Genomic DNA, 12833 nt, shown 5'->3' on the forward strand with positions numbered 1-12833 from the left:
GAAGTTATTGTTTCATGGGTATAGTTTCAGTTTTCCAAGATGAAAAGAGTTCTGGAGATGGATGGTCGCACCACAATGTGAATGCACTTAATACCACTGAACTCTACACTGAAAAATGGTTAAGATGAGGAATTTCTTGGTTTCCTGGTCCAGTGGTTAGGACTCTGCTTTTGCTGCCAAGGATGCAGGTTTGATCCCTAGTTGGGGATATCTGAAGTTTTCATTATATTCTCAACATTTAATTTTCTAGGGATCATACCTTCCCTTCTTCATGTGAATTTTTTCTTTAAAAAAAATGTTTCTAAGCATTTCAATCAGAAGTACTAATATACCACTGATAGTCCCTTAATGCTAATTTTTAAGGTAAAGGCATTTTACCAAACTTAAAAAATAGGTTGCAACCTCATTATTGAAAAGTATGATACAAAAGAAAATAGAACAAATAGGATGGAGCAATCCTTTATTTTTAGACACTCTCACAAAGGGGTTTTTAGTACGTAGAGTTTCCAGCGGAGAAGAGAGAACGTGAGAATCAGCCTCCAGCCACTGGCAGCTGCTCCGCTCAGGACCGAGGTTCCTCCTGGCCTGAGTGGTGAGGTGGGGGTGTGTACTTCCCTTCCTTGATTAGCTTTTCCCGCTGTCTCCTGATGGCATGCAGACGTTTCATCTGTCAGAGGAGGAAAATATTTAAACTCGGAGGGAGATATGCACCAGAAAGTGAGCACTGGAGAAGCTGAATACAAAACTGGTTTCATTTTTAAACTATGGAAGCTTTTCATCCTGGAGGGCCTCTGAGATAAATCCCATCTTTAAAGAATCAATTTCTGCTGTATGTATAGTAATACCTCCTTGAAAACGGATAACTAGTATGTTCCTATTATATAGAGGAATATAAGCATTTACAAAAATAATAGAGATACAGCAGCTTTAAGAGGTATACTTGTGCATACTAAAATCTTTAAAAATATGAAAAGCTGTCATCACCTCACAGTATATGCTGGTGACTGCTCACTAGGTCAGAGAAGGCAATGGCGCCCCATGCTAGTACTCTTGCCTGGAAAAATCCCATGGACAGAGGAGCCTGGTGGGCTGCAGTCCATGGGGTCGCTAAGAGTCAGACACGACTGAGCGACTTCACTTTCACTTCTCACTTTCACGCATTGGAGAAGGAAATGGCAACCCACTCCAGTGTTCTTGCCTGGAGAATCCCAGGGACGGGGGAGCCTGGTGGGCTGCCGTCTATGGGGTGGCACAGAGTCGGACACGACTGAAGCGACTTAGCAGCAGCAGCTCACTAGGTATGAATGAAGCAGAAATAGGCCAATGAGGTCTCTGGGCCACACTGAAAGGCCTGCTATGTGCTCGGCTCAGCCAGTAGTCGCTCAGACAGGCAGGGCCTTGACTGCTGCCTTTTCCCCTCAGCAGGACGTTCCCTACGGATGAAAATCAAGCTATCCAACACTGTGCGAGAGCCGCAATTAACGGATTCTGTGACATGGAAAACAGACTTACCAATCCTGAATGCACTGTTCCTTGGCTCAAAACCCAGTGGCTTTCATCTTACTGAGAGGAAAAGCTGAATCCTTCCCTAGAAGGAAATTACAAGACCCTTCTCTCTGACGTTATGTCTTTATACCTTCCTCCAGCTCTCTCTGCTCCAGCTCAGAGATCCTTCCATTCGCTGCTTCCTCCTCCCTCAAGTGCACGTGGTTCACTATCTCCAAGTCTCTGCTCTCATGTTTTCTATCCTTGAGCTCTTTCAGGAGCACTCCACTGAAGCACAGAGCAACCATACCAGTGCTTCGCATCCTTCTGTTTATTTTCCCCACTGCACGTACCAACACCCGACACGCTATTTCTTACCTTGTTCGTACATTTTCTGTATCCCATCCCCAACCCTTGCCCCACCAATGAGTTCCATTAGGGCAGGGACTTTTCGCTGTTTTGCTTACTGCTATATTCCCAGTACCTGGAATAGTTCCTGACATAATAGGTGATCTAAAAAATACTTTTTGAGTGAATGACTAGGTTTTCACAAAGGCATGAAGTGGCAGTATATTCAATTAAACATCCCATTAACTTTAAAGAATGAGGATGCAACTTCAGTAGAAAAAAACTTTAGGTATTCCCAATACTAAACATTAACCATTTAAAAAACTGTATTCTTAACATTTCTCTAGTAAAGCATTTCCCAACATAAAACTAGTTATGGTTGAGGCATCATACAGCCGTATGTCAAATCTCTCTCCCAGCTAGAACCAATCATGACTTGGTGTTCTGAATACAAGCACAGGGTCTAGAATCAGCACTGCCAGGTTCAAATGCTATTTCCACCTCTTACTGGGCTATGTGACCTTAGGTAATGGATTTAGTATTTCCTTGCTTCAATGTTTTAATCCTACAGTGGGGAAAATAATTCTAAAGTATCTCATAGGAGATTATTGCAAGAAATATATGTACTATTACATTCTAAGAACTTAGAAAAGTGCTTGATTCTAATTCTTTGATTCACTAACATCTTCACTTAGATGACCTCTAAAATGGTAACATCTCTCTTCAGAAATTGACCTTAGAGCAAAACTGTATTTCCAGATAAGGAAACCAAGATTAGATGGGAAAGACTTTCTTGAAGTCACAAAACTAGTGGTGGTAAAACCAGCATCAAAATCCAGCTCTCCCAAATCCCAATCTAATATTCTTTCCACCTCATCACACTGTCTCTTCTTGGTGTAAATTTTCCATAATAAATCAAGTGTTAATCTGAGCAAGGAATAAGTGGGGCCTGCAGAAGAGAAGTTATGATATGCTGCGAACTAACTAGCTGGTTGGCGGCCAGCTACCACCCACTCCTTGTCTACTACAGTACACTCGATGATCAATATTCTTCCAGAGAACATGACAAAATTAATACCTGACAACCCTTTATTCCTTCCAAATTTGGCTTTACTTCACCCAAATGCCCATAGCAGATTATAAAAGACAAGCTATTTAAAAATGGATACAGATAACTTTAGAGATGCATTTAACTGAAAATCTAAATTGTATTCCTGAACCTCAAGGAGTTGACAGTAATAAAAATAATTCTATGTTATATGTGGGGCACAGAAATAGGCAAAATGACAGCCCACAGCTAACGATTTCTTCTCTAAAGGAGAATAGGACCCTATGTGTTACGCAATTCATTCAAGTCTTGAGGAGGTAAACACTATGCTGCTGCTGCTAAGTCGCTTCAGTCGTGTCCGACTCTGTGTGACCCCATAGACGGCGGCCCACCAGGCTCCCCCGTCCCTGGCTCCTCCATCCATGGGATTTTCCGGCAAGAGTACTGGAGTGGGGTGCCATTGCCTTCTCTGAAACACTATGCTACTAATGCTTTTTCCCTGTATTTTTGGTCAGGATCACCTAAAACAATCTCATTAACACCTCCATCTTCCCCAGAATAGAAATCTAGAGGTTGTTTTATCAGGTTCAGTGTAATAGAGCTGCAGGATTTTAATCTCTTCCCCAGTGAGGGTTCAATGAATTTGAAATATATTTGCCCAAACATTTTCAAGGACAAACACCCAAGGCTAGTTGATACTCTCTTACTTTACAGCCTACACAAAAATGGAAATCTACATGTGCAATTTCCAACCCGATGGCTGCAGCAGGGCACAATGCTAAGGAAAATATTGGGTTTGCCAAAAAGTTTGACGGAAAACCCTAATGAACTTTTTGGCTAACCCAATATATGAGAATATGAGGAAGAACACTGAACAAGTTAACACAGTTAACTTCCTTGACATGGTACCTAAGTAGAGAAGGTAGTTCACACAAAAGTTTTGCCAATTCACATCGGGCAAGCCAATGCCCAATGATCAGTTAAAAGTATTTAAAAGTAGCTCTGGAGAAACAAGGAAGTAATTCCATCCCCATCTTCATCACTTCCTCACCGTTTTCTGTCGAAGCAGACACTCTCTGAAATCCTCAAATTCTATTTTGCACTCCTTCTCTGCTCGGATACTGCCGATTCCATGTGCACACTCTATCCATTCCTTCTCAAAAGCATGGCATCGGGATGGGATCTTGTGAGGCTGCTCAGCACTCTGGATTGTCATCCAGCGATCTAGGTCAACACCCAGCCTTTTCTGCACATCAAAGAAAGGCATGGCTGAAGTGGAAGGGGAAAAAAAAGGAATGCCATAAAATTGCAGTCAAAAGAGAAATTTCTGAGAAAAATGAGATAATTATGACAAACAACCCTCTAGAAAGATATTTTGTACTAGTCTCCCAATTTCTTTTCCCCAAACCTTTTCATTACACAAGTTCTTCCAGTTCATGGTAGATAAGCAATTTTTGTGCTTTCACAAAACTCAAACTCGAGGAAAACGGAACTTGAACCAAAAAACAATGCATTAAAAATCCTCTACATTGATAAGGTCATTTTAATCAAAAGTTGAAAAGTGTGTTTTATTGGGAGTGTAGAGTTTAAGCCACTGGACCACTAAAAAGTCCCTGTATTGAATATCTTGACTCAGTAATCCCAATGCTTTGAGACAGATCTGAAGAAAAAACTGAAATAAAAAAGCACAAGCATAAAAACATTTCTTTACACTTTTCGAACCATATCAACTTAGATGACACTTCTAAGAAGCCATCTTGAAGCAGGAATGTCATCCTGTGTTAGCATCGTAGACCTTTCCTAGTACCCTGCACGCCCCTGTAATGTACTATTCATACGCATATCTCCCTTTTGAACAACCTTGAGGATAGGGACCAGTCAGGTAGGAGCTCAATAATTGTTGGGGGGAAAAAAAAAAGAAATTCAAACAACTTAAAAGTGCAACAATAGAGAAAGTCCAAGTGTTTGTCTCTCAGTCCTGTCCCCACTCTTTTCTACCCCATGGACTGTAGCCCACCGGGCTCCTCTGTCTATGGAATTCTTCAGGCAAGAATACTGGAGTGGGTTGCCATGACCTTCCAGGGGATGTTCCCAATCTAGGGATCGAACCTGGGTCTCCTGCATTTCAGGCAGATTCTTTACCGTTTGAGCCACCAGTGAAGTAACAGAAATGAATAATTAAATCCAGTACCTATTTGGTAGACAATGGTGGGGGGCGGATAATACACATGAAATATACATTTTAATGCTTAATGAAAAAAAGGGGGGTTTACAATAATGCTAAAAAAAAAAAGCTTCAAAAGAAGACTGGAAGGAAGCACAAAAAAAGGTCAGCAGTTACTTTTATGAGTGGCAGGCTTACAGGTGAGTGTAATTTTAAAGTTTCCCACCCATTCTTTCAGTCATTTACTGAGTAATGTTCCAGTCACTGGGATGGGGGCGGGGGGGAGGTGGGGAGCAGCTGCAACCTAAGCACTAGCACAGGACACACAGAGGGAACTGGGAATCAACACACGAGCGCAAGAGCTAAGGAGGAAGCAACTATTCTGTCCGGAAAACTACGGATCAAGTGCAGGTCTGTGACAGAGTATTCCAGCAGGGCACACACTGCACGAGTTACAGCCGGTGTGCTGGGTTATGTCTGGGGTACACTGAGCACCCAGACGCGGCTGGAGCGCAGAGTACACGTCGGGAAGAACGAAACGAGCTTTAGAGGTTGGCAGGGCCTAAATCCCGCATAGCCACGCAGCAAGCTGGGAAGGGAACGTGGACTTCAGGTTAAGAAACAGAAGGCCAAGTATGAGTCTGTCAGAAAGTTAAGTCAACCTGGAAAAAGAGCCGAGAGAGGTGCGGTCTATAGACTTCAGTGACAAGCTGTGTGGACCGAGGAGCCTGGGAAAGCAGAAAATATGGCCAGGGAGAAAGGTCATCCACCCAGCAAGCCAAGAGGAAATCTGTTAAAGAGCTCTCGGAAGGACGCGCTTTAGGGTCTATCGTCCAGCGGACACACACAGCCCCTACCGTCCGGCCGCTGTGTCCTTTTCTCCTCGCTGGCCGCCTCTCCTAGACAATCCTCAGGCGACTAGGAGGCCTGCCGTAAAGGAAGCCCGCTGTGCGACTCTTGCAGCGCGACGCCGGGAACCGACCTGCCTTCCGCCGTCGCGCCCCGGAACCATAGAGACCAAGCCCATCTGTCTGCGCCTGCGCGGCCGTCTGAGTTGCCCTCGAGAGACTGCGGACGAGCGGACCTTGCCCAGATAACCGCGTGAGAGGCATCCCGGGGTTTAGTGATTTCCTGCTGCTTCCTCCTTCAGTGCCTGGGACTCTCACCACAGCTATGATTGGTGAGGGACTTGACCAAGGAAACCCTCTTCATCCCCTTCCAGTGGCAGTTAAGCTCATGGAGTGTGGACACACCCAGGGTGGGTTCCAGTTCTTGCTCCGCCACTTCTGCGTCACCTGGCAAAATTTCTTAACTTCGCTGTTTCTGTTTCATCTAAGATAATAATACAGTGTATAGGGTTGCTTGCGGGATTAAATGAGTTCTATTAAAGCACTGGGTTTCCCAGATTGCCCTAGTGGTAAAGAACCCACCTGCCAATGCAGGAGATGTAAGAGAAGAGGGTTCGATCCCTGGGTCAGGAAGATCCTCTATGGCAACCCACTCCAATATTCTTGCCTGGAGAATTACATGGACAGAGGAGCCTGGCTAGTTACAGCCCGTAGTCTCAAGAGTCGGACAGGATTTAGCGAGTAAACCACCACCAAACCACTGAGGCGTTTCCTAGCACATGGAGGGCACTCTAAGACAATCGCAGTTCTTTGTGTCTCAGTTTTTAAAGTTTACGGATTCTGGAGAGTCGTCAGAGACCATGCCCCTCTGTTTCCGAACCTCCAGAGGTTCCCCTTGATTACAGCAAGAGCCCCAGAGTGGTGGTGGGGTTGGAGCTGGGACGGCTGCGCGGGGTGGAATGGGTACCATAAAGTGTATGTGATATGATACGTTGGGGAAGTGGAAAGAAAATAGAATATTTCTAATTTTTGTGTTTTTTAATTTCTTGTTTGTGTGTTAATGTTTATAAAGGGCATAATACTACATTAGTTCTACATATTAAAAAACTTGTAAATAAATATTTATTGGGGGGTTGAGCTGAAAACTTCTTTTTTTTTCTTCACTGGAGACAGAAGGTTTTGTTGATGCAGATGGGGGTTGAGGGGCCCCAGGAGCCCGATGGGGGTGGGACCGAGTCAGTCAGCAGGTGCATGAGGCCCAGGGACATGGAGGTAGGTTAGGGCACATTCATCTTACTAGGATTCAGTGGCTTCTTCCCTGTGGAAGAGAGAGCATCTTGAGGGCGGAGCAATTTGAAGAGCAGTGAGGGAGAGGTTAGGGTCTGCGGAGCCCTCTGGAGAGAAGGCACCAGGACAGGCAGCAATATCTGTGTGGAAAACTAGGTCAACTGGTGAGTAGGGGGAAATGCGGAAGCTTCTTGGAGGAGGGGTCCAACTGTGACCTGGGTGAGCTCTCAAGAATACTTGGTGTTTCCAAGCAGAATGGGGCAGGGCCCAAAGCCCCTTTCCCTGTGGGTCCCCGTTAAGGAGAAAAAGACATTTGGGGACCCCATAAGCATGGGGGTCCCAGAATTAGTCCTTAAGGCACAGCTGAGGGCAGACGAGGCACCAAGACACAAAGGCGCAACCGGTGGGGGGTCAGGGGCAGCCTCCAAGCTGAGTGCCAGGTCACAGGAGGATGCAGGACTGCCCAGGCTTGATCGGCATGGGATTGAGTACTGCCGGACAGCCTCGGTAAACACTTCCTGGATGCCATCCTGCTGCAGGGCCAAGCACAGCTTGGATCTGCTGGGCCACCACCTGGCCCAGCTCCTTCAGGCACCTTTAGGGTGTCAGGTCCTTCTTGGTGCCCACCAAGAGGATGGGCACCTCAGGGCGATGGTAGCACACCTCTGAATGCCACTTGTGCTGCACATTCTCATAGGAAGGCGGATGACAGTGGAGAAGCAGATGACAAACATGTTGGTCTGAGGGCAGGAGAGTGTGCGGAGGTGATCATACTCCTCCTGGCCTGCTGTTCCTACAGGTTCGGGTTCACTGGGCACCCGTCAACTGCACTCTGGGCGCTATAGTTGTTGAATACTGGGGATGTAATCCTTGGGGAAGGCGTTGCTTGTGTACCATGTTTTGACCACAGCCCCTTTGCTCACCACCACACACCTGATGCTCTGTGTGGTGGGTGCAGGTGCTGCTGTGGAGGCTATGACTCTTTCCCTTTCTGAACCCTCCTGGATCAGTGACCTGATGCCCTCCCCAAGGCAGGGAAGATGGGGGTGGCGGCAGTGGCTGTGTTCTGCAGATTTCTTTTCCTTTTAAGCAATGAGCTCTCAAAACTGTTTAGAGAAGTCCGGTGTTCCAACCTTCCCAGCCTTATTGTCCAAAACTCTGCCTAATGCCCCGACCGAGAGCTTGCTCTTCTGTGTATTCCAGGAATATCCTGCCATCCAATCTCTCTCTCCCTTTTTTTCTTCTTTCCTTTGGAAGGATACCGATTCCTCCCTCCCCCGCTTCCATTTCTGCATGCCAGATTCCTGCTCTGCTTCAGGACTTTTGCATAGGTTTCTCTAAAATGCATTAACTATCAACCAAGCCCTGGTTTCATCCACTCTGAGGAGAATGCCTGAGGTCCCACCATGTACTGCTTTTGTTCCAGCATTCCAATTCTCCTTTTCTTCCCCCCTCATCAGATATGTACCCCACCTCAGATAAGTTGCAGTTCAGCTAGAATTTCCTGGGCACCTAATGCATGTCCAGCACAATACTGGAGGATTATGGAATTGGTAACTCATGGCCCTTGCCTACAAAATACTAGAGGTGGCAAGGTGGTGATCACCACCACCCCTTTCACTTCTCCCATTTAATGTTGGTGATAGCATCTTTCCAGCCATTCAGGTAGTAAACTCTGAAGCTGTATTTTGCCTTTTCCTCCTGCTTCATCCAATATTTAATCACTGGCCAAATGCTTTCAAATATTCCTTCAATAGATTTTCAAATTTATTTTTTCCTTTCTGCTTCCTGGCTCCTCACTTTAGTCTGTTTTGCACTGATTAATCTTTCTAAAATATTAATTTCATTGAATCACTCCTCAGATACCAGGTGGGGTAGATTAGTACAAAGATGGCAATTTAAAAGCCTCCAAGGCCAGAGCTAGCTCACTGTAAGGAAATGAAAACAAAAGCATTATGATAAATGGGAACTGATCCTTGGCCTCAGTTTGAGGGAGAGGAATGGTGGGGAACATGCAACCTGAAGAGCATATGTCCCGTCTAAAGGGGGCAGCAGCTCCTCAGCTCCACTCTTGCTGTCAAGAATCAGGGCTCCAAATTGTCAACTCTTCAAATTTTTCACGAGAAGCCAGAAATCTTTTGTTATTGCTTAAATGTGAAACGCTGGCTCACACGCTAGTAAAGTAATACTCAAAATTCTCCAAGCCAGGCTTCAGCAATACGTGAACCATGAACTTCCAGATGTTCAAGCTGGTTTTAGAAAAGGCAGAGGAACCAGAGATCAAATTGCCAACATCCACTGAATCATGGAAAAAGAAAGAAAGTTCCAGAAAAACATCTATTTCTGCTTTATTGACTACGCCAAAGCCTTTGACTGTGTGGATCACAATAAACTGTGGAAAATTCTGAAAGAGATGGGAATACCAGACCACCTGACCTGCCTCTTGAGAAACCTGTATGTAGGTCAGGAAGCAACAGTTAGAACCGGACATGGAACAACAGACTGGTTCCAAATAGGAAAAGGAGTACGTCAAGCCTGTATACTGTCACCCTGTTTATTTAACTTCTATGCAGAGTACATCATGAGAAACGCTGGACTGGAAGTAACACAAGCTGGAATCAAGATTGCTGGGAGAAATATCAATTACCTCAGTTATGCAGATGACACCACCCTTATGGCAGAAAGTGAAGAGGAACTAAAAAGCCTCTTGATGAAAGTGAAAGTGGAGAGTGAAAAAGTTGGCTTAAAGCTCAACATTCAGAAAACGAAGATCATGGCATCTGGTCCCATCACTTCATGGGAAGTAGATGGGGGAAACAGTGGAAACAGTGTCAGACTTTATTTTTTTGGGCTCAAAAATCACTGCAGATGGTGACTGCAGCCATGAAATTCAAAGACGCTTACTCCTTGGAAGGAAAGTTATGACCAACCTAGACAGCATATTCAAAAGCAGAGACATTACTTTGCCAACAAAGGTCTGTCTAGTCAAGGCTATGGTTTTTCCTGTGATCATGTATGGATGTGAGAGTTGGACTGTGAAGAAAGCTGAGCACCAAAGAATTGATGCTTTTGCAGTGTGGTGTTGGAGAAGACTCTTGAGAGTCCCTTGGACTGCAAGGAGATCCAACCAGTCCATTCTAAAGGAGATCTATCCTGGGTGTTCTTTGGAAAGAATGATGCTAAAGCTGAAACTCCAGTACTTTGGCCACCTCATGCAAAGAGTTGACTCATTGGAAAAGACTCTGACGCTGGGAGGGATTGGGGGCAGGAGGAGAAGGGGATGACAGAGGATGAGATGGCTGGATGGCATCACTGACTCGATGGACGTTGAGTCTGAGTGAACTCCGGGAGTTGGTGATGGACAGGGAGGCCTGGCGTGCTGCAATTCATGGGGTCGCAAAGAGTCGGACACGACTGAGCAACTGAAGTGAAATGTGAAACATTCCATTTTAAAAAGTGGGGCAACTAATTTTTTTTTCAAGTGCTGACCAAACAAAACCCATCATGGAAATGGCCTTTGAGGTACCAGATTTCAAACCTTGGATGGAGAGAAAATTACAGACTGGGAAAGCAATTTACTTTGAACTTTGATGGTTTTTTTTACATCCAGCCTTACTCTCTTCTTCCCCTCTCTTCTTATTGTTGCACGCTTTTCTGAAGACTCAAATCTGATCATTCAGAAAACACTTCCTGAGCTCTTATCTCAACCATGACCCTTGTTGAGTTCTTGGGATGAAGGCACAGAATGCTGTGGCAAGTGGTTAAAACAAAGATGAATAAAAGGAGAATGCAAAAGAAGGGGGTCATTCATATTGCTTGGGCTCTGTGTAAGGTTATTCAAGAAAAGGTCCAGATTTTTGGGTTTGGCATTCAGACCATGATCTGACTTCTTTCCATTTCTAACTCCTCAGATCCCATTGTTCACTAACTGGTATTCAATACCCTGGTGTTCTCAAACATCCAGAACTGTTCTCATGCTTGCAAATTTTGTAGGATCATTACAGACTTCCCACTGTACCCCTCAGCAAATGCCTAATCCGTTTTCATCGTTTATCGCACGAAGCTTTCTGTGGAGTCTTCCTGAACTCCTGAGCGTTTACTAGGGCTTTGTTGAGGTCCTACCAGACCAGTTATACGTATACTGTTTCCTATTATAGATGTTAACTGTTAATACGCCAAGCCCCTCCATTCGGCCCCGGTGTTGGTGCGGCTGTGCAAGGATGTCCATGACAGGGCGCTCCCGAAGATGGGAAAACTACAGTTCCCAGAAATCCTACGCCAGAACTGCGCCTGCGCCGTTGCTATGCCGACCATGGCGCTAGCTTAGCTTCCTGGGCTTTTTAGTGACTTTAACTCTGCCATGGGGCGGGGGCCGCGTTACCACCTCTTGTATTCCTCTCGTTTATCTCTTTTTTTCCTTTTTCTGCAAGCCTCTGCTTCTTGGAATTGTAGTTTTACAACGAAATCAAAAGATATTATACACAGAAACAAGCCTGAGCTGTTGCATTGTTCATTCTTTATTGGGGAACCCTGAGGCTCAGAGGCCGGGTGGAACAGGCCTAGGCATTCTGTGCTTCCCCAACAGTCTTGCTCCCATTTTCAAAGAACAAGAGTAAGGCTCAGTGATAATCGAAGCCCCACCACCCACCCCAACGCCTTCCTGTTCCCGTTCCCCTGAAAACTAGCCTCGCTGCTGCATGAGCTGGGGCTATGGACAGTCACAGATTTAATGACCCCTGGACCTATTTCACGGGACTTCTGTCCTTGATCCTTGATCTGTAGGATTTCCTGTTTACACACCTCAGTCATAACCTGATAAAAGCGTTTAATGCTACCTTTCTGCAGATATGCCATCTATAATTTAGCACATTGGGAACTTTAGGCCTTATCTGATACCATTGTCCAGCAGATTTGAATAAACTGGGTAGCCTGAGGATCCTAGCACAAGTGGAAAAGACAAAGTTTGAAAGCTTTCCCCCCAACCCTCACCTCCAAGCCTGGAGCTATAGGATAGACTCAACAAAAGCAATAAGCAAAGCAATCCGAAAGTGAAAGTAACAGTCCCAAGGCCTGAAATAAAATGGCAGAGTGACTCTTAAAGAGCAAAAGATGTGCCATTTCGGGGGAGATACAGGTGGACAAGGAAATGGCAACCCACTCCAGTACTCTTGCATGGAAAACTCCATGGGCAGAGGAGTGTAGTAGGCTACAGTCCATGGGGTCACAAAGACACGACTGAAGGACTTCACTTTCACAGTATGGGGAAAAGATGTAACCAAACCAGGAACCACTGCCGCGGGGAGGAAAGGGGGTGGGGGTGGGGGCAGGGGGTGGAGGTGGGGAAGGCTTGTGGGAGGCGTAATTGGATGTTGGTCAACATTCCATCCCTAGAATTAAAGTCCCCTTGCTCTGTTACATGGAGCTTTTTCTTGACTTTAATTAGGCTTCCCAAGTGGTAGGATTACATGAAAACACACTAAGGGACTTCCCCGGCAGTCCAGTGGTTATGACTCGGCCTTCCACTGCAGGGTAACCAGTTCACTCCTGGTCAGAGAACTAAGATCCCTGAGTGCTGCTAAAGTATACAGAAAACACAGTAAGGCCAATGGGGCTGTCTACTGCACCAGACATCTCTCCTCATGAATTAACACAC

At 45.4% G+C, this 12833-nt stretch overlaps 1 protein-coding gene and 1 pseudogene across 2 annotated transcripts; both read right to left on the bottom strand.

Moving 5' to 3' along the window:
* Window positions 1-443: 443 nt before the first annotated feature.
* Window positions 444-6070, bottom strand: NDUFS5 (NADH:ubiquinone oxidoreductase subunit S5). Its single transcript, XM_027537758.1, has 3 exons — window positions 5903-6070; window positions 3933-4150; window positions 444-667 (listed from the first exon to the last, which is right to left on the bottom strand). The coding sequence occupies exons 2-3, from the start codon at window positions 4146-4148 to the stop codon at window positions 563-565; spliced, it is 321 nt and encodes a 106-aa protein (XP_027393559.1). The 5' UTR covers window positions 4149-4150; window positions 5903-6070; the 3' UTR covers window positions 444-562.
* On the bottom strand, window positions 5903-8265 carry LOC113890361 (annotated as a pseudogene). Its single transcript, XR_003510484.1, has one exon. The product of XR_003510484.1 is annotated as a rho-related GTP-binding protein RhoG-like (transcript).
* Window positions 8266-12833: the final 4568 nt, after the last annotated feature.

Source organism: Bos indicus x Bos taurus, chromosome 3, assembly GCF_003369695.1.
Source record: "Bos indicus x Bos taurus breed Angus x Brahman F1 hybrid chromosome 3, Bos_hybrid_MaternalHap_v2.0, whole genome shotgun sequence".
NCBI lineage: Eukaryota > Metazoa > Chordata > Mammalia > Artiodactyla > Bovidae > Bos > Bos indicus x Bos taurus.